The sequence below is a fragment of the Geotrypetes seraphini genome, chromosome 3, assembly GCF_902459505.1.
Source record: "Geotrypetes seraphini chromosome 3, aGeoSer1.1, whole genome shotgun sequence".
Taxonomy (NCBI): Eukaryota; Metazoa; Chordata; class Amphibia; order Gymnophiona; family Dermophiidae; genus Geotrypetes; species Geotrypetes seraphini.
The window spans coordinates 280,803,527-280,830,344 of record NC_047086.1 but is presented as its reverse complement, the minus strand read 5'-3'; the positions used below and the strand labels follow the sequence as shown (position 1 = coordinate 280,830,344).

Genomic DNA, 26,818 nt, shown 5'->3' with positions numbered 1-26,818 from the left:
GGTCGCCGTGGCCAGGAGGGTTTGGGCTCCCTTCTGGCCCGATATTGTCGGGAAGTCGGCGGTCCTTCGGGGTGGGGGTGCGAGTGGTCCTGCCGGGGGGGGGGATGTATCGGACGTCGGGGAGTCGGCCGGGCAAGAGGGCTTGGGCTCCCTCTTGCTCCGATCGTGGATGCGGGTGCGGGTGGGAGCGCGTGCGAGCGGTCGTTCGGGGTGGGGGTGCGAGTGGTCCTGCCGGGGGGGGGATGTATCGGACGTCGGGGAGTCGGCCGGGCAAGAGGGCTTGGGCTCCCTCTTGCTCCGATCGTGGATGCGGGTGGGAGCGCGTGCGAGTGGTCGTTCGGGGTGGGGGTGCGAGTGGTCCTGCTGGGAGGGTGAATCGGGCGTCGGGCGGGGTGGGAACTATGTTTTAAAACTTTTGTATACCGCGCTCACGCATATAACGCGCGAGGGGTATGCGCGGTAGGTAAAAACGCGTATAACGCGCGCGTTATATGCGTGAAAATACGGTACTCAAAACTTAGAAGAATAACAATTTACTTAAAGATTTTGCTTCACCAGCTTTCTGGTATCTTTACATACAGTGGCGTACCTAGCATATGTAACACCCGGGGCCCATCATTTTTTGGCACCTAGCATATGTAACACCCGGGGCCCATCATTTTTTGGCACCCCCCCCCATCTGTACGAAAAACATGATTTTTAGTAACAAGCCACACGTCACACATGAGTACCTAGGAAAAGGCAGCATCTTACATATTGAAATGAGCATTACATCAATACACCCACTGTAAAACTAAACAAGCCAGACCAGCACAGATCAATCCTAACAGAAAACCATGTCTTTCGAACACACAGAACACAGAAAACACCTTCGCCTAGTATGGAATATGTCATCATAAACTAACCCCTCCCCCTTTTACAAAACTGTAGTGTGGATTTTAGCCACGGTGGTAACAGCTCTGACGCTCATAGAATTCTGAGCATCAGAGCTGCTACCACCACGGCTGGCGCTAAAAAACGCTCCACAGTTTTGTAAAAGGGGGGATAAAATAGAAATGCACAGCTTCAACGCTCTAGCTCAGGGGTGCCCAAACTTTTTGGGCTTGCGAGCTACTTTAAAATGACCAAGTCAAAATGATCTACCAACAATAAAATTAAAAAACACAAAGCACACTATACACTGAGAAAATATTAATTATCATTCCTATTCTGGGTTTATTTCAAAGAGGTCAAGGCAGATGACTCTATGCATTGTCACCTCAGTAACAACCATACAAAAATAGACAAATATACCCCCCTTCCTTTTTATTAAACCACAATAGCAGTTTTTAGCGCAGGGAACTGCGCTAAATGCCCAGCGCTGCTCTCGACGCTCATAGGCTCCCTTCACTAAAAAACACTATTGCGGTTTAGTAAAAGGGGGCCATAGTGCAAAATATAGACAGCATATATAAATTCAGACACATTTTGATCACTAAATTTAAAATAAAATCATTTTTCCTACCTTGTCTGGTGATTTCATGAGTCTCTGGTTGCACTTTCATCTTCTGACTGTGCATCCAATCTTTCTTCCCTTCTTTCAGCCTGTATGCTTCCTCTCCTCCAGACCTCATTCCCTCCCCTAACTTTTTCTTCCTCTCTCCCTGCCCTTTCTTTCTTTTTTCTCTCTTGATGCCCCCTTTCTTTCTTTCTCCCTACCCTCCACAAAGCCACTGCTGCCACCATCGGGGGAAACAGGCCCCAAATCCACCGCTGCAGCTGCCCCAAGCTCTCTCTGCTTCCCACTGTCGGGCTGACCAGCATTCCCCCGACGTCAATTCTGCCGTCGGAGAGGAAGTTCCGCCTAGCCAGGCAGCAATTGGCTGGCTCGAACTTCCTCTCCGACGGTAGCCTTAAGGGGATGCACAGCCGGCCAGAACCGGTCCTGGCCGGCTGTGCACCCCCTAAGGCTGCACTCGGGGCGGACCTCCCCCCCCCCCGCCCCCCCTTGGTATGCCACTGAAGACGTGGCAGCGGCTCCTCTCACGATCCCCACCTGCGTCGGAAGTGCGTCGGGGATCTTACAGTCCTCAGTTTCCCACTGCAGTATTTTAGTGAGTGACACGAGAAAAATTATGAGCGACGCCAATGAAAATAGTGAGCGATCGCTCATGCGCTCAGCTTAGAGGGAACATTGCTCAGGACTGTCTCTGAGGTGGTCTCACCTACTGTTAAGCAGGGGTCGCGCGCAGGCCATTGAACACCATTAGGAGACTCAGCAGTGTCTCGCAGAGTGCCAGCTGCATCTTCTTGCCTATGCCCATTCCGGTGTGCATCCGTTGGTCCGCAGGGGTAGAGGTGCAGTCAGGCATGGGTCTGAGTGGCAGCCCAAAGATCAGCTTTGCAGAAGCATTCCCAGCATCGAGGCAATGAATTTCTCATGCAGCTACTATGAGAGAGCTTAGGCAGGCTACAGCAATGTCTTCAGAAAGGTCACAATGAGTACAGGCTGTCAGCCTGTGAGGTGAATCGAGAGAGGTTGGAAAACTGGGGTTTTAAGTGTTTCTGCATGTTCCCCTTGTGTTCCCCCTCCTGAAAAATCCTAAAATTGCCATTTTCTGCTTTTGGGAAATGTGAAAAATATTGTGATTTTGGCGTGAATTTCATGATCTAATCTAATTTAATCTAAATCTTAGACTTGTATACCGAATCATCTCCTAAAATTAATAGCTTGATTCGGTTTAGCGGCCATCTTGGATTTTTTAGCAATCTTCTTTTCTAAAGCTTCCTGCTTCTCTAAAACTGCAAATTTTGCCTAGAAACTTGTTGGGATGGAGTCTTTGAGCTCTCATTTGGATTCTTGCCAGGATTGCGCACATTTAGCGCTTTTAGAGCGTCCTTGTGCCACGTGACACATCTGGGGGAGGTGTCTATTTTAACCTCTCCCCTGCTGAAGCAGGTGACTACATGCCCAGCTAGCCCTGCGGGACAGCCTTCTTTGCTTTTGGGGCTTGGCATGGCTGTTCTGGCCACCTAGTTGCAAACCTTCTGCAGCCTAAGAAATGTAAATTTAATTTAAATTTAAGTCGGACACTTTTTCAGATTTTAAGAAATCTATGTGGACTGAGTTTCAGAACAGGCGTTCTCACCCTGCACAGTCCCATCTGCTTATGCGGTGTCTCTTGGTGGCATTGCTCCTTTGGACATGTCTTTGCCTCAGCCTGCTACTGCTTTGGTGCTGCCTGACCCTGATCTGGGGGACCCTGATGCAGATGTCTCACTTGCTGACCCCTTATTTGCAGATGCAGCACTTCCAAGGGAGAGAGATCAGAAACTGTATGCTGTATCTGTGGATCCTTCTGAGGTTTTGGAGCCCATGGTAAGTCTGTGGTTTTGCTGAACCTTATTTCTGAGTCTTTGCAGGAGTTGAATTTGGTCACTCAGCTGGCTCCATTTACTTCTTCCTTCTGGCTTTGTGGTATGTTCTTGCAGTCTGCTACCTTTCCCTGGCACCCTGATATTAGCAATCTGGTTTCAGAGCAGTTTACTCTCTGGAGGGTGCTCTTACAATTGGTTTGACTCTCTGGAGGGTGCACTTACAATTGCTAGAGCCATGTCATGCTTGTATCCTCTGACAAGGGGTGTCAGCAGCTTTTGGGTAAGCCCACAGTAGATTCTTTGGTTGAGCAGGTGACTAAGCGCACCTCTCTACCCAGTGAAGGTGGTGTGGTGCTGAAGGATATGCAGGACCGCCATGTGGATGTGGTCCTCCAGAAACTCTTTCACTCAGCTGCTTTTAAATATCAAAACTGCTTCAGTGACGTCCTTTGTCGTACCTGCCTGTCTCTCTCGACTGTGCACACTGGAGAGTGAGACTGTGTATCATCCTCCTCAACTTATTTTGGCTTAGACATTTTATATTGCTGAGGCATTGTATAACCTTATGCAAATTTTCGCAAAGGTGTCAAGCATACTTCATCTCTGCTGACAGGATGCTCTGGATTAGTCAATGGGCTGGTAATCCCACTTCCAAGGCTACTTTGGCAAGACTACCCTTTAAGGGGCAATCATTGTTTGACAAAGGCCTGGACAACCTCATAGATTCTGTGATGGACCATCGCACTAAGACTTTGCCTGATAGCAGACTCAGGACCTCTAGAGGTCCTGGTTGCTCTAATTTTCTTGGCTCATGGCAATCCTGACTGCATGCAAGTGCTATGTTGCAGAGATTGTCATAGGGCTGCTGACAACATTATGCTGGCTACAGGCATTCCTAGCCTTCCACTTCCCATTCAGTATCCTCTGCCAAAAAGTCACAATGATGCCAGGCCTAGGTATGTCCCTCTTCAGATAGGGGGATGGCTCTCAGCATTTCTTCCTACTTGGATTTGCATTATGGCCGACCAGTGGGTCTCAGACATTATTTGGTCGGGCTACAAACTGGAATTTCCCCAGCCTCTGACGGATTGGTTTGTGGACTCTCCTACAGGTTGCCCGGACAAAGTGCTCAAGGTTCAAGCCTCTGTTCAGCGCTTGCTGGATATTCAAGCTAAAGAGCCAGTGTCGCCCAACCTCTCAGGCTCAGGCAGATACTCTATGTATTTTATCATGCCAAAGAAAGGCTCTGAAGATTGGAAGCCTATTCTGGATCTTCAGCATGTGAATGCAGCTCTCAAGGTTCCATGCTTTTGCATGGAGACCATTTGTTCGGTCATTGCAGCAGTGGCCCCAGGAGAGTTTCTTGCCTCTACAGATCTTACGGAGGCGTACTTGCACATTCCTATATTGCCGGCCCATTGCAAATTTTTGTGGTTTCATGTTCTAGAAAAGCATTACCAATTATTGGCTTTGCCTTTTGGACTGGCAGCAGCGCCCTGGACCTTCACCAAAAGTGATGGTGGTCGTGGTGGCTTACCTATGGAAAATAGGTCTCCAGGTTCACCCTTACTTAGATGACTGGTTGATTAGAGCTCCCTCATTGTCCGAGGGACAGCGCAAGGTGGGTGCTCCAGGTGCTGGAAGGCCTGGGCTGGATTGTCAACTTCAAAAAGAGCAATCTGTTGCCCATGCAGTCACTGGAATATCTGGGAGTTCTCTTTGATACCGCTGTGGGTCGCGTCGGTGTACCAGAAGCCCAAAGGCAGAAACTGTGTGCCCAGATTTCTTCCCTTTTAGAGCAGCTGGCTCTTTCTTCATCATGGGAATATCTTCAAATTCTGGGATCCATGGTTACCATATTGGATGTGGTTCCTTGGGCAAGGGCGCACATGTGTCCTCTTCAGCATGCTTTGTTTTCTCACTGTGCACTACACAGGGATGCCTTACAGACCTGTCTTCCTTGGACTCTGGAAGCTCAAGCAAGCATGGACTGGTGGCTTCTTTCACATTCACTCTGCAGGGGTGTACAACTATACATTGCCTTCTGGATCGTGGTGATGACAGATGCTGGCTTTCAGGACTGGAGAGCCCACTGAAATTGTTGTATAAACTATTCTTCCCCTCTCTACACGGTATTCGCTATGCAGGCAAACTGGGAAAATCCCTTCTCTTCAGAATCACAGGTCTTTGGAATGACCTTACTACCCCACTGCGGAACCTGGGCTCCCTCCAATTATTCCGCAAGCAACTGAAAACCTGGCTTTTCACTAAAATGTAATTCTATCCCCCCTTACTCTTCTCTTCTATATATAAGTTCATGTAAACCTTTTTTTTCCTTCTCTTCCTATATTTTAAGTTCTTGTAAACCATGCCGAGCTCCACATCCGTGGAGATGATGCGGTATATAAACAAGGTTTAGTTTAGTTTAGTTAGTTCTGTTAAGGGGTGTTGGACGCCCTCTCAGTGGAAATGGTCAATCAACCGGTTGGACGTCAGAGCTATTCAGCTAGCTCTGATGTGATTGCAGAAGACTCTGGAGGGCCTAGTGATCAGGATCTTCTCCGAGAGTGCCACAGCAGTAGCCTACGTCAATTGCCAGGGAGGGGCCAAAAGTACTCCTCTGGCTCAGAAAGCCCACCTTTCTTTTCTTTAGGTGGAAGGTCACCTCCTAGCGCTGATGGCAACGCATGTAGCAGGAGTTGACAATGTTCAGGCAGATTTCCTCAGCAGACAGACTTTGGATCTGGGTGAGTGGACTGTCTGCAGCAGCATTCAGAATCATAGGGTGGTGCTGGCATCTGCCACACTGCGACCTCATGGCCACGACAAGAAACAAGAATACAGATCATTTCTTCAGTTGATGATCCAAGCCCGGAAGTGAGGGGATTGGCTTCGCAGACCATGGTACGGAGATCTGATGCATCTGTGCAGGGGTCGCAGCCTTCGGCTGAGTGCCCATCTGGACCTACTCAAGCAGGATCTGGTCTCCATGGAGGATCCGGGTTGCTGTCTTAGAACACAAGGGTTGCTGTCTTAGAACACATGGAAGGCCTTCCAAAATTGGTGCGTCCAGGGCCAGGTGGACCCTTATTCAGCTCTGATCTCACCAATTCTTGCTTTTCTTCAGGCTGGCCTGGATAAAGGCCTCACTGTGGTGTCTCTTAGGGTTCAGGTAGCTGGGCTTTCTATTGTTTTAGATTCCGGGATCGTCGGTCCTCGTTGGCTTCTTATCCTGTCGATAGATTTCTGAAGGGGGCTCTTTGTGTCAGACCACTGGTTAAGCAACTTTTCCTTACTGGGACCTTAATCTGGTGCTGTCTAGCCTTACCAAGGCTCCATTTGAGCCCCTTCGAGAGGCTTCCCTCTTAGACTTGATGCTCAAGACCTTTTTTTCTGGTTGCCATTACTTCGGCACAACGTGTGTCAGAACTCTAGGCTCTTTCTTACAGAGAACTGTTCCTCCACATCTCAGAGACTGGGATTTCCCTGCCTACGGTTCCCTCCTTCTTGCCAAAGGTGGTTTTGGCTTTCCCTGTTAATCAGGAAATGTGTTTGCCTGCCTTTCATCCTTCTGGTTCCAGAACACCAAATCACCTGTTGAAGAAATTGGATGTGTGCAGAGTGCTTCTGTGTTATCTAGGGGTTATTAACAAATTTTGTCTCTCTGACCAGTTGTTTGTGCTCACTCATTCAATTCAGTGGGGAGCTCTCGCTTCCAAAGCCATAATTTACAGATGGATATGTAGGGCTATTTCATCAGTCTACATTCTTTCTGTAAAACAGTCTCCTGTTTCAGACAAGGCTCATTTTTCCAGGAGTGTGGCTTCTTTGTGGGCTGCAGCTTGAGCTATCTCCCATGAGTAGGTTTGCAGGGTGGCAACTTAGTCTTCTCTTCACACATTTGCCAAGTGGATGTGACAGCAAGACAGGACTCTGCTTTTGGGTCCTTGGTCTTCAGAGTCGGCGCTGCAAAGCCGCCCTAGCTTTTTAGGGACAGCTTTTGTATGTCCCATCGGTCTAGAACAGGGGTATCAAAGTCCCTCCTTGAGGGCCGCAATCCAGTCGGATTTTCAGGATTTCCCCAATGAATATGCATGAGATCTATGTGCATGCACTGCTTTCAGTGCATATTAATTGGGGAAATCCTGAAAACCTGACTGGATTGCGGCCCTCAAGGAGGGACTTTGAGATCCCTGATCTAGAATGTTTCACCTATTGCACTGGAAAAAGAGATTATCCCAGGACAAGCAGGCAGGTATTCTCACTAGTGGGTGATGTCATCCGACAGAGCCCCGATACGGATGTCTCACAAGCATATTTTGCTTGAAGAAACTCAGAAGTTTCGAGATGCCCGCACCGCGCATGCGCCAGTGCCTTCCCGCCCGATGCTCCGGGCGTGTCTCCTCAGTTCTTTTTCTTCCGCGGAGCTGAGAAGTTTACTTCAATTCTGCGCCTATTGAACCCGTTTTTCGCCTTCTGCATCGCCGCGGTTTGAGTTCTTTTGCTCTTGCCGTGCGTTTGTTTCTTTCTTTGATTTCTTTTTCAAAAAAAAAAATTTTTTCTTCCAACACCGGGTCAGCCGCGTGGCTTGGGCCCCGCGCCTTCGACCTTGCGGCGGAGCTTTTCCAGCCTATGTCCCGGCCGATCATCGGTTTTAAAAAGTGTAGCAAGTGCCAGCGCGCGATTTCGCTCACGGACCCACATCGACGCTGCCTGCAGTGTCTGGGTCCGGAACACCTTCCGAAATCGTGCCGGCCTTGCTCCACTCTCACAGCGCGAGTGTTTAAGCGCCGCTGTTTTTTGTGGGAGTCCATGTTCAAGATGGAAGCTGGGTTGGAACCTTCGGCTTCGACATCGACTGGTGCTTCGACTCCATCTGCGAAGCCTTCTGCTTCCCCTGCTGCTTCGGGCCTTCTGAAACTGGCATCGTTTACACCGGTTTCGGCCTCGACCTCGGCGCCGGTGCCTTCCTCCGTCTCCTCGGAACAGGTACCGACCCCTACAGTTCCACCGGTGGTGCTCAAAGTGCCGAAGGCTGGCAAGCAGAAGCACTCGGCACCGAAAGAGCGCGGAGACCGTGCGGAAGGGCCCCCTTTTGGTGCAGATCCCTCCATATCAGCTTCGTTGCGGTCCATTTTGGAGGCTCAGTTTGTGGAACTCATGACCACCATGGGACCTCGGCTGATTGCCACGATCCAGGGTGACCTTCCAGTCCCGATTCCGAGGGGCGGGCCACCCCCTCCTCCTCCGCGCCGCACGACCTCGTTGCTCGGCGAGGAGGAGCAGCGATCGGTGGCCGGTCCCTCGAGGAAGGCCTCCTTTGGTGACATGCCTCCCTTGGAGCCTATTCCCTCGAGGAAGACCTCCCTTAGTGACTTGCCTCCCTTGGAGCCTATTACCCCTCCCCATGACACAATGTGGCATCCACCCTCGGGGCCTCCCAGTCCTGGGCATAGCAAGAAACAGGAGGAGTTCTTCCGAACCCCCTATCAAGCCTGGGCGGTGTCTCGGGAGGCGTCGAATCTTTCGCCTCTCCGATCTACGGCCTCGAGTCCTATCTGCTCTTTGGAGGCTTCTGGGGATCAGTATACTCACCGACGGTCTCGATCCCCCTCCAGGCATCGTGAGGGGCATCGATCCAGGCACTCTTCGAGGCATTCCTCTTGGCACTCGACTGTCTCTCCTCAAAAGAAATTGCCTCGTATGGGGTACTCTGCTTCGGCTGGGTCTCCTCCTCCGGGACCGGAGTTCGAGGACCCCGATGTTTTTCACTCACCCTGTTGTTCGCAGGCTTCTGTAGAGCCCGAGGCTTCGACTTCTTCTAGTCCTTCTCGACGACCGGCACTGGCGGACCAGCTGTCTTTTTCCTCGTTTCTGAGACAAATGGCGGATGACCTGGACATTACCCTCGATTCTGGTTCTCGATACTCCAAGGAGAACCTCGATACCATGCACTTGCCTCATCCTCCAGCCGAGTCCCTGCGCCTGCCTCTGCATAAGCTCCTCGACCAGACCTTCATGAGATGTTTTGAGTCTCCTTACTCTATCCCTGCGGTCCCTGGAAAATTGGATGCTCGGTACTGCACGGTGCATTATAAGGGCTTCGAGGGCCCTCAGCTTTCGCATTAGTCCCTTCTGGTCGAATCCTCTCTCAAGCGGTCTCATCCTGCCTAGGTGTATGCTTCGGTGCATCCGGGCCGCGAAGGCAGAACCATGGATAAGTTTGGACGACGCATCTCTCAGAATTCTATGATGGCGTCCCGAGTTCTGAATTATAATTTCCACTTTGCCACTTATTTGGAGTTCTTCCTTCCTGTACTTCGGAAGTTTACGCCCTACATCGAGTCCCAGGCTCGTTTTGAGTTCGAGGAGGTAGTTGCTTCGCTGTCCCAGCTTCGTCTTCAGCTGATGCAGTCTTCCTATGATGCCTTCGAGCTCTCGGCCCAGGCTGCTGCCTGCTCTGTGGCGATGCACCGCTTGGCCTGGCTGCGTACCATTGACATGGACCCGAATCTTCAGGACCGACTAGCAAACGTTCCTTGTGCTGGGGCGGATCTTTTTGATGAATCCATCGAGACGGTCACGAAGAAACTGTCTGATCATGAGAAGTCCTTTCATTCCATTCTTCGGCCGAAGCCTAAGCCTCAGCAGTCTCGACCCTCTCGACCGCCCTTGATTTATCAACGGCGTTATCAGCCGAGGCAAGCTCCACCTGCGAGGCAACCTTCGAAGCGGCAGCCTCCTCCGAAAGCTCAGCAAAAGCCTCAGCCGTCTGCTGTCCCCAAGGCTCCTCAGCCTTTTTGACTATCTCTTAGAGAGCATAACCGACCTCGTTCTGCCTCCTCCTGTTTTTCCCATCGGGGGGCGCCTCCATCAATTTTATCATCGTTGGGAGGCTGTCACCACTGACCTCTGGGTCCTTACTATCATCAGGGAGGGGTACTCTCTTCAATTCCATCGGGTACCTCCGGACCACCCTCCGAGAGAGTATCCTTCCAACTTGACTCAGACCGCCCTTCTTCTTCAGGAAGCTCAGGCTCTGCTTCGGCTTCGGGCCGTCGAGCCGGTCCCTGTGGACCAACACAACCGGGGGTTCTACTCCCGGTACTTCCTTGTCCCGAAGAAGACGGGCGACCTGCGACCCATCCTGGACCTTCGGGTCCTCAACAAATTCTTGGTCAAGGAGAGGTTTCGCATGCTGACCCTTGCTTCTCTCTACCCCCCTCCTCGAGCAGAACGACTGGTTATGCTCTCTGGATCTCAAGGAGGCCTATACTCACATTCCCATTCATCCGGCCTCCCGCCAGTTCCTCAGATTTCGGGTGGGACATCTACATCTGCAGTATCGAGTGCTTCCATTCGGCCTGTCCTCGTCTCCCAGAGTCTTCACGAAGTGTCTGGTGGTCGTGGCCGCTGCACTCCGGAACCGAGGTCTTCAGGTATTTCCCTACCTCGACGACTGGCTCATCAAAGCCTCCTCAGCCCCGGAGTTCATTTCGGTGACCCTGGCCACAATTTGTTTCCTGCAGAGTTTGGGCTTCGAGATCAACTTCCCCAAATCTCATCTATAGCCCACCCAGTCTCTCCCCTTCATCGGGGCGGTCCTGGATACCATTCGACTCCGAGCGTTCCTTCCTCCTCAGCGCATGGACGCTCTTCTTCATCTCTGCCAGTCGGTGTCTTCTCGCCAGTCCATCTCAGCGAGACACATGATGGTCCTCCTGGGCCACATGGCCTCTACAGTTCATGTGACGCCTTTAGCCAGACTCCATCTCAGAATTCCTCAGAGGACCCTAGCTTCTCAATGGACTCAGGTGTCGGACCCGTTGACTCGACACATCATGGCCACTCCTGCTCTTCGGCAGTCTCTACTTTGGTGGATGATCTCTTTGAATCTATCCAGAGGTTTGCTGTTTCACTCTCCTCCCCACCAGAAGGTTCTCACAACCGATTCCTCGACCTATGCTTGGGGGGCTCATCTGGATGGGCTTCGCACTCAGGGATTCTGGACCAGTGCGGACCGGCTCCATCAAATCAATCTTCTGGAGCTCAGAGCCATCTTCTATGCTCTTCATGCTTTTCAACATCTGCTGCACGACATGGTGGTCCTCATTCGCACAGACAACCAGGTCGCCATGTATTATGTCAACAATCAGGGGGGCACGGGCTCGGCCTCCCTCTTCCAGGAAGCTCTCAGAGTCTGGGATTGGGCGGTTAGCCACAACGCCTTCCTCAAAGCTGTCTACATTCAGGGGAAGGACAATGTCTTGGCAGACAACTTGAGTCGTCTACTCCAGCCTCACGAATGGACTCTCCATTCCACCCCCCTTCATCAGATCTTTGCACAGTGGGGGACGCCTCAGATAGACCTCTTTGCGGCTCCCCACAACTTCAAACTGCCTCAGTTTTGCTCCAGGATCTACACTCCTCATCGCCTCGAGGCAGATGCCTTTCTACTGGATTGGGGGAATCGCTTTCTGTATGCGTTTCCTCCATTTCCTCTCATTCAAAAGACTCTGGTCAAGCTGAAGTCCGACCATGCCACCATGATTCTGATAGCTCCTCGGTGGCCCCGACAACCTTGGTTCTCCCTTCTACTTCAACTCAGCAGCAGTGAGCCGGTCCTTCTTCCAGTGTTTCCTTCACTACTTACTCAACATCAAGGATCACTGCTTCATCCCAACCTGCAGTCTCTCCACCTGACAGCTTGGTTCCTCTCAACGTAACTCCTCACCAGTTTTCCCAGGCGGTGAGGGATGTCTTGGAGGCTTCCAGGAAGCCTGCTACTCGGCTATGCTACTCCCACAAATGGACTAGATTTTCTTCCTGGTGTGTTTCCAATTCTAAGGAGCCTCAACAAGCCTCCCTGTCCTCTGTATTAGACTATCTTCTGCACCTGTCTCAGTCTGGTCTCAAGTCGACATCGATACGGGTCCACCTGAGTGCTATTGCGGCTTTCCATCAGCCTCTACAAGGGAAACCTCTCTCTGCTCATCCTGTGGTTTCCAGATTTATGAAAGGACTTTTCCATGTCAATCCTCCTCTCAAACCTCCTCCAGTGGTTTGGGATCTCAATGTTGTCCTTTCGCAGCTTATGAAACCTCCTTTTGAGCCTCTCAATAAGGCTCCGCTAAAGTTTCTCACTTGGAAAGTGGTTTTTCTAGTGGCCCTCACGTCTGCTCGCAGGGCCAGTGAGCTTCAGGCCTTAGTGGCGGATCCACCTTTCACAGTATTCCATCATGACAAGGTGGTCCTTTGCACTCATCCGAAATTCCTGCCTAAGGTGGTCTCTGAATTTCATCTCAACCAATCTTTTGTCCTTCCAGTGTTTTTTCCAAAGCCTCATTCTCATCCTGGAGAATCAGCTCTTCATACTCTGGACTGTAAACGTGCTTTGGCTTTCTACCTGGATCGCACCAAACCACACAGAACTGCTCCTCAACTTTTCGTCTCCTTTGATCCAAACAAGTTGGGACGACCTGTATCGAAGCGTACCATCTCCAACTGGATGGCGGCTTGTATCTCTTTCTGCTATGCTCAGGCTGGATTACCCCTTCCCTGTAAGGTCACAGCCCATAAGGTCAGAGCAATGGCAGCCTCTGTAGCCTTCCTCAGATCGACACCAATTGAGGAGATTTGTAAGGCTGCCACTTGGTCCTCGGTTCATACATTGACCTCTCATTACTGTCTGGATACTTTCTCCAGACGGGATGGACAGTTTGGCCAAACAGTGTTACAAAATTTATTCTCCTAAGTTGCCAACTCTCCCACCATCCCATTGAGGTTAGCTTGGAGGTCACCCACTAGTGAGAATACCTGCCTGCTTGTCCTGGGATAAAGCAATGTTACTTACCGTAACAGTTGTTATCCAGGGACAGCAGGCAACTATTCTCACGTCCCACCCACCTCCCCTGGGTTGGCTTCTCTGCTAGCTAACTGAACTGAGGAGACACGCCCGGAGCATCGGGCGGGAAGGCACTGGCGCATGCGCGGTGCGGGCATCTCGAAACTTCTGAGTTTCTTCAAGCAAAATATGCTTGTGAGACGTCCGTATCGGGGCTCTGTCGGATGACATCACCCACTAGTGAGAATAGCTGCCTGCTGTCCCTGGATAACAACTGTTACGGTAAGTAACATTGCTTTATGCACTTAACCTGGTAAGCTCATTTCTAGTAGATAGGTGAGACATTCTAGACTCTCACCTATCTACTACATATCTCACCTATCTACCTAGACTCTCACCTATCTAGACCTGTGCCTATCTACTGTTCAGTCTATTTATGCTTCTCCAAGCTGATTCTTGGATGTCTGTCAGGCCTTGGGGGGCTAGGAAGCATTTTGTATATATATGTTTCTATTTTATATGGGAGTAGTTCTGTGCTCCTTTGAAGCCTTTGTTGGTAGCAGTGGCGTACCTAGGGTATGTGGCACCCGGGGCCCATCATTTTTTGACACCCCCCCCCTATGTAAAAAAATATTTTTTGTAATGACCATGAAACAGAATAAATGGTCAGAATAGAAACAGGCAGTGAAAATTTTCTTATATTCCAAACATAACATAACATAAATTATGTCTGAATTGTCATGACATCAGAAGTACATATGGAGTAGTTGCAGGTGATGCTTGGGACAGTTCTGATTGTGTTAGTTCGGTTTTATGTGTTTTTTGAATAGAAGGGTTTTTATTTCTTTTTGAAGGTTTTGCAGTCTGTGGTCGATGTCAGTTGGTTGTAGAGTTGGGGGTCGAGTGTTGCAGCTCGAATGGCTAGGAAGTTGTCGAACAGTTTTTTTTTTTTTGACGTTTTTGGTTGGAGGGTGTGTGAATGGTGCGTGAGTTCTCCTATGTCTGTTTGAAATGGATTGAATTATTTAGCTGAAGAAATTAGTTACCCCCTCATCCCACACACATTAATTCTCTTCCATTTTTGTTCCCATTATAAAAAACACAGATAAGTTCCCAGAAAAAAAATACATTAAAATAAGAAGTGAAAACAAAGGCCCCTACAGATGAGAACATAACATAAGAATAGCCTAACTGGGTCAGACCAATGGTCCATCATGCCCAGTAGCCCATTCTCATGGTAGCCAATCCAGGACACTAATACCTGGTCAAAACCCAAAGAGTAGCAACATTCCATGCTACCGATCCAGGGCAAGCAGACACTTCCCCCATGTCTTAATAACAGATTATGGACTTTTCCTCCAGGAATTTGTCCAAATCTTTCTTAAAACCAGCTACACTATCTGCTTTTACCATAACTTCTGGCCACTTCATTTTTAAGTTTAGATCTTTCCTTTCAAACAGAGATCTTGCTAGATGTCAAATACAGCACAAGGTAATTTTACATGGACTTAGCTGTGCAGGAAATGTGAATCTCCTCATACACCCACCATATAGTGCAAAAATGTGCAAAGGTCTGTTTTTTTTCTTTCGATCACTACATAGCCTAATGCCACACAAGCAGCGCTGTTACAAACATATTCTGTAGGTCAATGCTAAGGATAACAAAGTTTCCTTCCTTGGACCAGAAGGAGATAAACCACTGGAAGAGATCCCAAAACAACACCCAAAGACCCACTCAGTGTGTGAACCAGTTGAGTGGAGTGGACTAACTGGGGGGTGGAAATGGGCCCGGAGTTTGCTCAGCAGAATTTCCCAGACCACCTCTTCCTCTCAACACATTGACACGCTGCCACCATCACCACTAGGAACACCTCACTGGGTAGGCCAGCTATGCTATAAACTTTATAAAACACATTATTATATTTTCTTATAAAGCACATATTTTAACTGAACTCTCTGACATCCTCAGCCTTTCCATTCACAAAAATAGAAGGAAGAAAAGTTCCCATTTCCTGCTGTCTCATGTCCCCGGCCTATACAATATTTTTCTTCTGCAGACCCTTTAAAAGTCTGACCAAATCCTCGTTTCACTTGCATTATAAAGTACTGAGGATGCCATCTCTCCCCAATCCCAGGTCCTAAAGTCTAAGACAGTAGCGCAAACTAATGCTGCCAGATACAGGAAAAAAAATTTTGATTCGATTCAGCCCTATTGAATTGGTTTTTCAATTCGATTTTCCTGCCCAGTTGGGTGATTTTTTTCAAAACTCCTGGTGGGTTTTATAGCTTTTTCACCCCCTTTGGCTTCTCCTAACCACACTGGCGCTGTGGTGTAAATAAAATAAAGAAACAAAAAGGACTTTTCCTCTCTCTGTTAAATCCTAGCTCACGTTTGCAGTCCAACACCAGCTCTGGCAGGATACACATTTCAAATCTGACATATTATAATCACAAAACAGAAAATAAAATTAATTTTTCTACCTTTTGTTGTCTGGTTATATTTCAAATCTTGTTGGTCCAAGGCTCTGGTTTTCTTCTGATAACTTGCTTGCCAGGGTCTCCTTCTTTCTGCATGCTAACCATCCATCTGCCAACTCTGTCCTCCCTTTCCATTTCCCTTCCCTTCCCAGGAAGTCTGGTATCTTTCCTTTTTTTCATCTCCCTCCACAGATCCACCTTTTCTTAAATACCCTTTCATCCGGCATCTCTCCCTCCTTCCCCACCATCCCAGAGTCCACCATCTCTCCCTTTCTTTTCCTAATTACCCTCCTATCCAGTATCTCTATCCCTCCTCCACACTATCCCTTGTGTCCAATTTCTCTCTCTTTCTGTTCCTTCCCTCCCTAAATCCCATGGTCCATCATCTCTCTCCCTCTCCTCTATTTTCAGACCCATTATTTCTTCCCCCCCCCCCCAAAGTTTGGCATATGCACGTCTCTTTGAACACCCCCTTCCCTCCGTGTACTTCTAAATCATGGTCCCCCCCAAAGGCCTGTCCCCCCTTAAAGGTCTGCCTGTCCCCCCTTGAAGGCCTGCACCCCCCTTGAAGGCCTGTCCCATCCCCTTGTAGGCCTGTCCCCCCCTTGAAGGCCTGCCTGCCTGTCCCCCCCTTGAAGGCCTGCCTGCCTGTCCCCCCCTTGAAGGTCTGCACCCCCCGAAGGCCTGCACCCCCCTGAAGGCCTGTCCCCCACTTGAAGGCCTGTTCCACCCCCTTGTAGGCCTGTCCCCCCCTTGTAGGCCTGCCTGCCTTCCCCCCCTTGAAGGCCTGTCTCCCCCTTGAAGGCCTGCACCCCCCCTTGAAGGCCTGTCCCACCCCCTTGTAGGCCTGTCCCACCCCCTTGTAGGCCTGTCCCCCCCTTGAAGGCCTGCCTGCCTTTCCCCCCTTGAAGGCCTGTTCCCCCCCTTGAAGGCCTGCACCCCCTTGAAGGTCTGCACCCCCCAAAGGCCTACACCCCCCCCTCCGAATGCCTGCACCCCCCCTGAAGGCCTGCCTGCCCCCCTTGAAGGCCTGCACTCCCTTGAAGGTCTGCACCCCCCCCGAAGGCCTGTCCCCCCCTTGAAGGCCTGTCCCCCCCTTGTAGGCCTGTCCCCCCTTTAAGGCCTGCCTGCCTGCCTTTCCCCCCCTTGAAGGCCTGTCTCCCCCTTGAAGGCCTGCACCCCCCCTTGAAGGCCTGTCCCACCCCCTTGTAGGCCTGTCCCCCCCTTGTAGGCCTGTCCCCCCCTTGAAGGCCTACCTGCCTTTCCCCCCTTGAAGGCCTGTTCCCCCCCTTGAAGGTCTGCACCCCCCCAAAGGCTTACACCCCCCCCGAAGGCCTGCACCCCCCTGAAGGCCTGCCTGCCCCACTTGAAGGTCTGCACCCCCCCCCCGAAGGCCTGTCCCCCCTTGAAGGCCTGCCTGCCTGTCACCCCCTCCCCCTTGAAAGCCTGCTTGCCTGCCCGCCCGCCTCACCCTGAAGGCCTGATGCCCCGACCCACCCCGAAGGACCGCTCGCCCCCCTGGCCTCCTCGCACCACCTATGAAGCAACCGCAGTAGGATCGCGAAGTCAGCGTCAGCGATCCCTGCGCTGCTTCCTGCGCCGCGATCCCGCCCCTTCTCTGACGTCAGACGCTGACGCTGACTTCGCGATCCTGCTGCGGGCTGCTTCACAGGTGGTGCAGGAAGGTCAGTGGGGCGAGCGGTCCTTCGGAGGTGGCGGGGACTGAACGGCAAGGCCGGGAACACCCCCTTAGGGCTGGCACCCGGGGCGCCCCGCCCCCCCCTTGGTACGCCACTGGTTGGTAGTTGCCCTTACTGTTTGATTACTTCTTGAGCAGAACAGTTTGTAAACCGTGCCGAGCTCCACAACATCCGTGGAGATGATGCGGTATATAAACTTAAAGTTTAGTTTAGTTTATTTAGTTTAGTTTCTAAGCCTGTTGCTACAGGTGCCTCCTACTTCATGTGTAGTGGGTGGCTCTCAGTGCTTGGGTACTAACTGTAGGTGGAGCTAAAGAGACTAGTGAAGTACAGCAGAGGTAAGAGGAAAATCCGGAGTGGATGCCTTCTGCAGATGCACACAGCTATGGGGATATAACCCATCTGTCTAGAACAGTGGTTCTCAACCCTGTCCTAGGGAACCCCCTGCCAGTCGGATTTTCAAGATATCCCTAATGAATATGCATGAAAGAGAGGAGCCAGGCATGCAAATAAGTCTTATGTATATTCATTAGGGATATCTTGAAAACCTGACTGGCTGGGGGTCCCCTAGGATAGGGTTGAGAACCACTGGTCTAGAATGTCTCACCTATCTACTGGAAAGCACAGTTACTTACCGTAACAGGTGTTATCCAGGGACAGCAGGCAGATATTCTTGACTGATGGGTGACAGCACCCCGGTACAGACACTTTTAGAGTGATTGCACTCTAAGAACTTAGAAAGTTCTAGAGGCCGCACCGAGCATGCGCAAGTGCCTTCCCGCCCGACACAGGCGCGCGGTCCCCAGTTAAGATAAGCCAGCTAAGAAGCCAACCTGGGGAGGTGGGTGGGACGCAAGAATATCTGCCTGCTGTCCCTGGATAACACCTGTTACGGTAAGTAACTGTGCTTTATCCCAGGACAAGCAGGCAGCATATTCTTGACTGATGGGTGACCTCCAAGCTAACAAAAGAGGGATGGAGGGAAGGTTGGCCATTAGGAAAACAAATTTTGCAAAACAGATTGGCCGAAGTGTCCATCTCGTCTGGAGAATGCATCCAGACAATAATGAGATGTAAAAGTATGAACTGAGGACCAAGTGGCAGCTTTGCAGATTTCCTCAATAGGAGTGGAACGGAGGAAAGCTACAGATGCTGCCATAGCTCGGACTCTATGGGCCGTGACAGAACCTTCCAGTGTCAGTCCGGTCTGAGCATAACAGAATGAAATGCACGCTGCCAGCCAATTAGACAACGTACGTTTAGAAACAGGATGTCCCAATTTATTCGGATCACAGGACAGAAAGAGTTGGGGAGATGATCTGTGGGGCTTAGTACGGTCTAAATAGTAAGCCAGAGCCCGCTTACAGTCCAAAGTATGCAGAGCCTGTTCTCCAGAATGCGAATGAGGTTTCGGAAAGAAGACAGGCAGAACAATGGATTGGTTGAGATGGAATTCAGAGACAACCTTAGGGAGAAACTTTGGATGTGTACGCAAAACCACCTTGTCATGATGAAAGACTGTAAAAGGTGGATCCGCAACTAGTGCATGTAGCTCACTGACCCTCCTGGCAGAGGTGAGAGCAATAAGGAAAAGTACCTTCCAAGTGAGAAACTTGAAAGAAGCGGTAGCCAAAGGTTCAAATAGAGGCTTCATCAAGGCGGAAAGAACCACATTGAGATCCCAGATCACAGGAGGTGCTTTAAGAGGTGGTTTCACATTAAAAAGACCCCGCATGAACCTGGACACCAAGGGATGAGCTGAGAGGAGTTTTCCATGGACTGGCTCATGAAAAACCGAAATAGCACTGAGGTGGACTCTGACTGAAGTAGACTTGAGACCAGAGTCAGATAAAGAAAGAAGATAATCCAACAATGTCTCCACTGCAAGGGAAGTGGGATCATGATGATGGAGAAGACACCAGGAAGAAAAACGTGTCCACTTCTGATGGTAACAGTGCAGAGTGGCCGGTTTCCTGGAGGCATCCAGAATTGAACGAACAGGCTGGGACAAAAGAGTATCATGAGAAGTTAGGCCGAGAGAAACCAAGCTGTCAGGTGCAGAGACTGGAGGTTGGGATGTAGAAGGGTCTCCTGATGCTGTGTAAGCAGAGAAGGAAACAGTGGAAGAAGAAAAGGTTCTCTGGAACTGAGTTGAAGTAGAAGGGAGAACCAATATTGCCTGGGCCACCTCGGAGCAATCAGAATCATGGTGGCTCGTTCCCTCTTGAGCTTGAACAAGGTTCTTAACATGAGAGGCAGAGGAGGGAAAGCGTACAGGAACCGATTGGACCAATCGAGGAGAAATGCATCTGCTGCTAGACGGTGAGGAGAGTAGAGTCTGGAGCAGAATAGGGGCAGCTGGTGATTGCGAGGAGCTGCAAAAAGGTCTATCTGAGGAGTGCCCCACTGAGCGAAGATGGACTGCAGAGTGAAAGGATCGAGTGTCCACTCGTGAGGCTGGAGAACTCTGCTGAGCTTGTCCGCCAAGGAATTCTGTTCTCCCTGAATGTAGATAGCTTTCAGGAATAGATGGTGATCTGTGGCCCAAGCCCAAATCTTCTGGGCTTCCTGGCACAAGCTGTGAGAGCCCGTCCCTCCCTGCTTGTTGATGTAGTACATTGCAACTTGATTGTCTGTGCATAGCAGGAGGACTTGAGGAAAGAGAAGATGTTGGAAGGCCTTGAGGGCATAAAACATCGCTCTGAGTTCGAGGAAATTGATATGATGTTTCATCTCCTGGGCCGTCCAAAGTCCTTGAGTTTGGAACTCGTTCAAATGAGCTCTCCAGGCATAAGGGGAGGCGTCGGTGGTGATGACAAGTTGATGAGGAGGTAGATGGAACAGAAGACCTCTGGATAGATTTGAGGATGTCAACCACCATTGTAGAGACTGACGAAGAGATGATGTTACAGATATGTGACGTGAGCAAGGATCCAGTGCTTGGGACCACTGGGTAGCTAGGGTCCATTGAGGAGTGCGCAGGTGCAGACGGGCAAGTGGTGTGACATGAACTGTGGAGGCCATGTGACCCAAGAGTATCATCATTTGGTTGGCAGAGATGGAACGTTGTGGAAGCACCTGCTGACATAGAGACTGTAGCATTTGAAGACGGTTGGATGGCAGAAACGCTCTCATGAGGACTGTGTCTAAGACTGCTCCAATGAATTGAAGTCTCTGCGTAGGGATGAGATGAGATTTGGGTAGATTGATCTCGAACCCCAGCAAACGTAGAAATAGGATGGTCTGGTTGGTGGCCTGAAGAACTGTTTGAGATGAATTGGCCTTTATCAACCAATCGTCCAGGTAAGGAAACACCTGAAGGTGGTGGGAACGTAGAAAAGCAGCCACCACAATCAGACATTTGGTGAACACTCTTGGAGAGGAGGCTAGGCCGAAGGGTAGCACCTTGTACTGGTAATGAGACTGATTGATCATGAAGCGTAGGTACTCTCTGGAGGCCAGATTGATTGGTATGTGAGTGTATGCTTCTTTGAGATCGAGAGAACATAGCCAGTCGCCTTGATTGAGAAGAGGGTAAAGAGTGGCTAAAGAGAGCATCTTGAACTTCTCTTTGACTAAGCATTTGTTGAGATCGCGAAGATCTAGGATAGGCCTGAGATCTCCTGTTTTTTTGGGGACTAGGAAATAACGGGAGTAAAAACCCTGCCCCTTTTGCTCCGGAGGAACTTCCTCTATAGCGTTCAGAAGGAGGAGGGATTGAACTTCCTGAAGGAGGAGGGAAGATTGGGGAGTGTGCAAAGCAGACTCTTTTGGTAGACTTGTGCCCGGGAGGGTTTGAAAGTTGAGAGAGTAGCCGTGGTGGATGATGTTGAGGACCCATTGGTCCGAAGTGATAACTTCCCACCGGCTGAGGAACAAAGAAAGACGACCTCCTATGGGTTGAGGCAGAAGTGGAGAAGGTTGGATGCTGGCTATGCCCTGGAGAATCAAGTCAAAAGGGCTGAGTCGGTTTTTGTTGCGGAGGCTGCTTGACAGGTTGCTGCTGCTGTTGTCTAGGTGATTGCCTCTGCTGCTGACGTTGCCGCCTAGGTTGTTGCGGGGCAGACTGGAGGGGACGAGCCACATAACGTGGTTGGTAAGACGATTGCTGTCTGAACGGACGTGCTGGTGGAGGTTTCTTCTTGGTTTTAAGAAGCGTATCCCAGCGTGTTTCATGAGCGGAGAGCTTTTGGGTAGTTGAGTCCATGGATTCTCCAAACAGCTCATCCCCTAAACATGGTGCATTAGCTAACCGGTCTTGATGGTTAACATCAAGTTCGGATACCCTTAACCAGGCTAAACGGCGCATGGCCACATTCATAGCCGTTGCTCTAGAGGTAAGTTCAAATGTGTCGTATATAGATCTTACCATGAATTTTCTGAGCTGAAAAAGAGAAGAAGAGCATTGGTGAAAGGCCAAACGTTTTCTCTCAGGTAGGTACTGCTCAAAGGAAGCCATGGTGGTAAGGAGATGCTTTAAATAAAAAGAGAAATAAAAAGCATAGTTGCCAGATCGATTAGCGAGCATCGCATTCTGATATAGACGCTTACCAAATTTGTCCATGGCTTTACCTTCTCTACTAGGAGGGTCAGAAGCATACACACTAGCTCCCGAGGACTTTTTAAGTGTGGATTCCACCAGGAGAGACTCATGTGGTAGCTGGGGTTTATCGAATCTTGGAATGGGGATAACCTTATACAGGGAATCCAATTTGCGGGGAGCTCCCGGGACAGTAAGAGGAGTCTCTAAATTTTTGTAAAAAGTCTCCCTCAAGATGTCATGAAGAGGGAGTTTGAGAAATTCCTTTGGAGGCTGGTCAAAATCAAGAGCATCTAGAAAGGCTTTAGACTTTTTAGACTCAGCCTCCAAAGGAATGGACAGAGATTCACACATGTCTTTTAAAAAGGACGAAAAAGACGTGGAATCATGTTTGGAGGAAGGGTCAGGAATATCAGGCTCATCCTCCCCTGAAGAACACTCACCTTCTGAAAGAAAAGGCTCTTCGGAATCACCCCACAGATCAGGGTCTCGAATATGGGAAGTACGGTCCCGAGACTCAGGGGTGGATGGTTCGAGGTGTCGGGACTTGCGTACCAATTTACCCGACCTCATCGAAGCGGTACCGGGAGATGTTACCGGTTGCATCGGAGCCGAGGTCTGCACCGACTGGTGTTGAGTTGTCGGCTCCGGTGCAAGGATCGGTATCGACACCGATGAGGCCGAGTGCAGCGGTACCGAAAGAGAGGAAGTAGATAATATAGGACGTTCCACTCTCGGTACCGGCGGCTCAGTCGAGACCGGCACCGGAAGGTTCGGTGTCAGGATAGCTGGAAGGAGTTGTTGGAGCTGCTCCTTAAGCTGTACCTGTAAGATGGCCGCAATGCGATCATCAAGGGAGGGCACCGGTACCGCCTTTTTCTTTTGCGGTACCTGCGGTGCCGCTCTACACCCCGGAGATGAGGAGCCCGATGTCGAGGGACTCACCTCAATAGGGGTGGAGCGCTTCCGCTGGCGCCTCACGGTCGGCAGGACTGGACTCGCTGCAATGGAGACCGGAGGGCGTTCCAGCGGGGAAGGCTTCTTAGCCGGCTTACCTGGGTGCTGCGACGCCGGCGCGGTGTCGCGCGGCGTCGATGAGGAGGGTGCCGACTGGGTAGGCGCCGATGCCGGTGCCGATGTCGCGGTGTCGGACATCTCGGTACCAAAAAGCAAGCGCTGCTGTATCTGGCGATTTTTCAATGTCCTTTTTTTCAGTGTGGTACAGCGGGTGCAGGTGGAAGCCTGATGCTCCGGACCCAGGCACTGTAAGCACCAGTTGTGTGGGTCCGTAAGGGAGATAGGCCGAGCACACCGCTGGCACTTTTTGAACCCTGGCTGAGGGGGCATGAAGGGAAAGACGGCTTCTGCCAAATTGAAGGCCGAGGCCTCGATGGTGGCAGTAGGCCCCGCCAGGGCAGACCGAAAAACAAACAAAAAAAAAAAACTCGATGAAAAGTAAAATGTTTTTTTTTTTTTTTTAACAATAGAAAGGAATAGAAGGGCAAAAAGACCCGAAAAAATTTTCGCGAGCGGGAAGGCGTAAGGAAAAAAATTTCAACAGCCGTTGAAACTGCGACTTCTTAGCTCCGCGGAAACTAAGAAACTGGGGACCGCGCGCCTGTGTCGGGCGGGAAGGCACTCGCGCATGCGCGGTGCGGCCTCTAGAACTTTCTAAGTTCTTAGAGTGCAATCACTCTAAAAGTGTCCGTACCGGGGCTCCGTCGGTGCCGTCACCCATCAGTCAAGAATATGCTGCCTGCTTGTCCTGGGATAAAAGAGCTTACCAGGGTAAATACATAATCTCTTTTTATCGCATACTGAAAAGTGTAGCCAAGTCAAGAGCAGGTTACTGGAATCGGGACTGTGTTTGAGACACTTGAAATTGGAAGTACCAATCCTGTGAGAAAACAGGGCTGATTATTTCTCCTTAGTTGTACATTTAAAAAATGTTATTTTGACTTTTACCTGCAATCTGTGTGCGTGTCTGCCACATTTGTGTGAGGTACTGCAGCCAGCCACTAACCACTCACACACCTCACTTCAGCTCCCTTGTCTCACTCTTCTGACTTCTTCCTGGAGACCAGTGGATGAATAACACTACTCTTGTGCAAGTTAATGCTTTATTCTTCCACCCTATAACACCAGCATCCCAGCTAATGGTAGAAATAAAATTTAACACAGTACTAAGGCAGATGCTGAACCAAGGGGATGGGAAGAGGAATAGGGTCCAGATGCAGAGACAGTGGAAAATGACAGAAAAATCAGGAAGGTGGAAAGGGGCAGGGTGGCCAGGTGCTGCAGAAGGTTCAAAAGGGGAAAGGATGCTGGAAATAGGGATTGAAAGGAGAGAAGATGTTAGGGAAGGGGGAAAGTCTACAAAGAGGCAAAAAGTGTGAGAAGAAGCAAGGGAAGGCTAGAGAAGGGAAAAGAAGCAAGGGGGTGAATACAGAGAAAGAGGATAAGAAGGCAGAGCAAAGATGACTCTGTCCCTGTACTCGTGGCAGTCATTCAGCTTGATTCACCACCAGGGAATTGAAAGGTATGTGGGGGAGGGGGGAGGGAGGTAAACATTTGTCACAGGAGGTGGGAGAGATCCCCGCCTGTCCCAGCCCACTGCAAGACCACCAGGGAATTAAAAAAGTACGTTGGGGAGGGGAGGGAAGTAAAAGGGTTTTTTTTTTGGGGGGGGTTAAGAGTCAGCAGGGATAGGAGGCAGGAGAGATTCCTTCTGTCCCAGTCCACTGCTGGGTCACCAGGTCTTATGGCAGGCCTGGTGGAGGCCAGCAGGGCATGGGGAGGGAGGGGGGACAGGGTGCAGAGCCTGGCAGGTCAGGAAGGGGGCTGGGTGCAGAGCCTGACAGGACCGGGAAGGGAGTGAGGGATGGGGGCTGGGGCAGAGCTGGGCAGGGCACTTGAATATTAACACCCCCACCCCATCCCCAGCTTATATTCGAGTCAACCATTTTTCCCCTTTTTGAGGGGAAAAGGGCTACTTCGGATTATAATTGGATTGACTTATATTCAAATATATATGGTATCAGCTATGATTTGCATTTGCCATAATGCTTGATGACTTGGGGTACAGGAAAATCTGCGCACGATGGGTTCCCAAACAGCTTCTTGATCTGCAAAAGCAACAGCATGTGGAGGTTGTGTTGTGACCCAGTTCCTGAGACGGTATGAAGAAGATCCGAGTATTCTGGAGAGAATTGTCACAGGCGACGAGATATGGGTGCATCACTGTGACCTAGAGAGTAAAAGACAAAGCATGATGAAGTAAAGGAAGCAGTGCTCACCTGGCTTCAGGAGCAGCCACAAAACTATTTCTCTGCAGGAATGTAGAACCTAGTACAGTGTCTCTCAAACTTTCTTGAGCCGGGGCACACTAAAGGTAGGGGCCAAGGCTTGAGGCACCCAGAAGTGCATGGATGTCTCCGTGATGACATCGCGCATATGCGTGACATCATCACATTGACGTCCGTGCATGTACAAATGCCCTCCAGATGAGCCCTGAGATGCCAGTAAGGGGTGCTAGCAGGGAAATGGGCCAGAGAGAAGGAAAGGTAGTTGCGCCAGCTGATTGCCTACAGCAGTCTTTCTCAACTACTTCAAGCTAAGTACCCCCTAAGTCTAACAAATATCAACTGAGTACTCCAACCACAGACCTTCCTAGGCCCACCCAAGCTCTGCCCCAGATCCCATCTCCTTTAATAATTGTAATGCAATTTTTTCCATTTATTTTTCATATACAAACAAATACACAGCAGCTATAAATTCTCAACACTGACACAATTTCAATCACTATATTGAAAATAAAATTATTTTACCTTCCGACGATCCTCTGCAGGCTGCTGTAATTAGCTTTAAATGTGAGACCAGGAGGCCAGGGGAGAAGCTGGAGGACGCTAGAGAGAAGGGGGAAAATTGCAGGCCTTCGGTGAATCGGGCAGCACTAGCGCTGTACCGCGTAGGGAAGTCAGCTGGCAGGCGCCTCTCTTCCTTCTCAGTGTGCCATGGCACACTTGGAATCTCAGGAGGCACGCAATCTGAGATACACTGACCTAGTACAACAAATGCATTGTCTTGCATGGGGACTTTATAAAAAAAAGTGATATGTTCAATTGCTCACAATTACTTCTATTAAAGCTGTTAAATGTATTTTGCCTTTACTTTTTGGATTTACCCTTGTAATACAACCAGAGATTCTTCTGTTGTGAAAAAAAAGTCTTGTTGGGTTCCGTCTGGATCTGTAGATTCATTGATTTCTGTATTTAACACATTGGTCCTTGGAGATATTCAAGCCTTGGAAAAAAGTTCTTAAAAAAAACCAACCCATTCTACAACCTATCTAAACCTGAAAAATTGGCTGTTATATCTTTAGCCTAAAATAAACAAATTTTCATTAAACCGGCTTACAAGGGCATAGGAATAGTGATTTTAGATAGAGGATTATGTAGCAGAAATTTGAGACAACTTGAGGACAGAAATTATTACATTCCTCTCTTAGGCGATCCTACCCTTAGATTACAAAAATAAATCATGGAAGTAGTGAGCTTTGCACACCAAGCAGGATTCATTACACAGAAAGAGAAGTATTTCTTGATTGTTGAAACTCCGGTCATCCCAAGAATTTGTGTTTCACCTAAGATCCACAAAACACTAAATTATCCTCCTGGCAGACCTATAATCTTGGGTAAAGACTCTGTTTTAGAACCTTTTATCACAGTTTATTGATTTTTATTTTTTTTTAAGCCTTTTGTTCTTTTAATCAAATCATACGTTTAGGATTCTACTCATATGCTCAATCTACTTGAAAATTTTGATAGGAACCTTGAGGACATTCTTGTCACATTGGACAATGACTCTATACTAATGTGCCATGATTAGAGGTTTTGGCTG

General features: G+C 49.7%; 1 protein-coding gene across 3 annotated transcripts in view; it reads left to right on the top strand.

Moving 5' to 3' along the window:
* The window catches only part of LOC117357480 (clusterin-like), a 101,755-nt gene that overhangs the window by 50,857 nt on the left and 24,080 nt on the right, over positions 1-26,818 (top strand). For 2 of the 3 annotated variants that reach the window (XM_033938145.1, XM_033938146.1), the window contains exon 5: positions 3,282-3,358. The exons of the other annotated variant lie outside the window; for it this stretch is intronic. In XM_033938145.1, coding sequence (XP_033794036.1) covers positions 3,282-3,342 — 61 coding nt within the window. In that variant the 3' untranslated portion in view covers positions 3,343-3,358. The remainder of the gene's footprint in view (positions 1-3,281; positions 3,359-26,818) is intronic. 3 annotated transcript variants of the gene reach the window in all.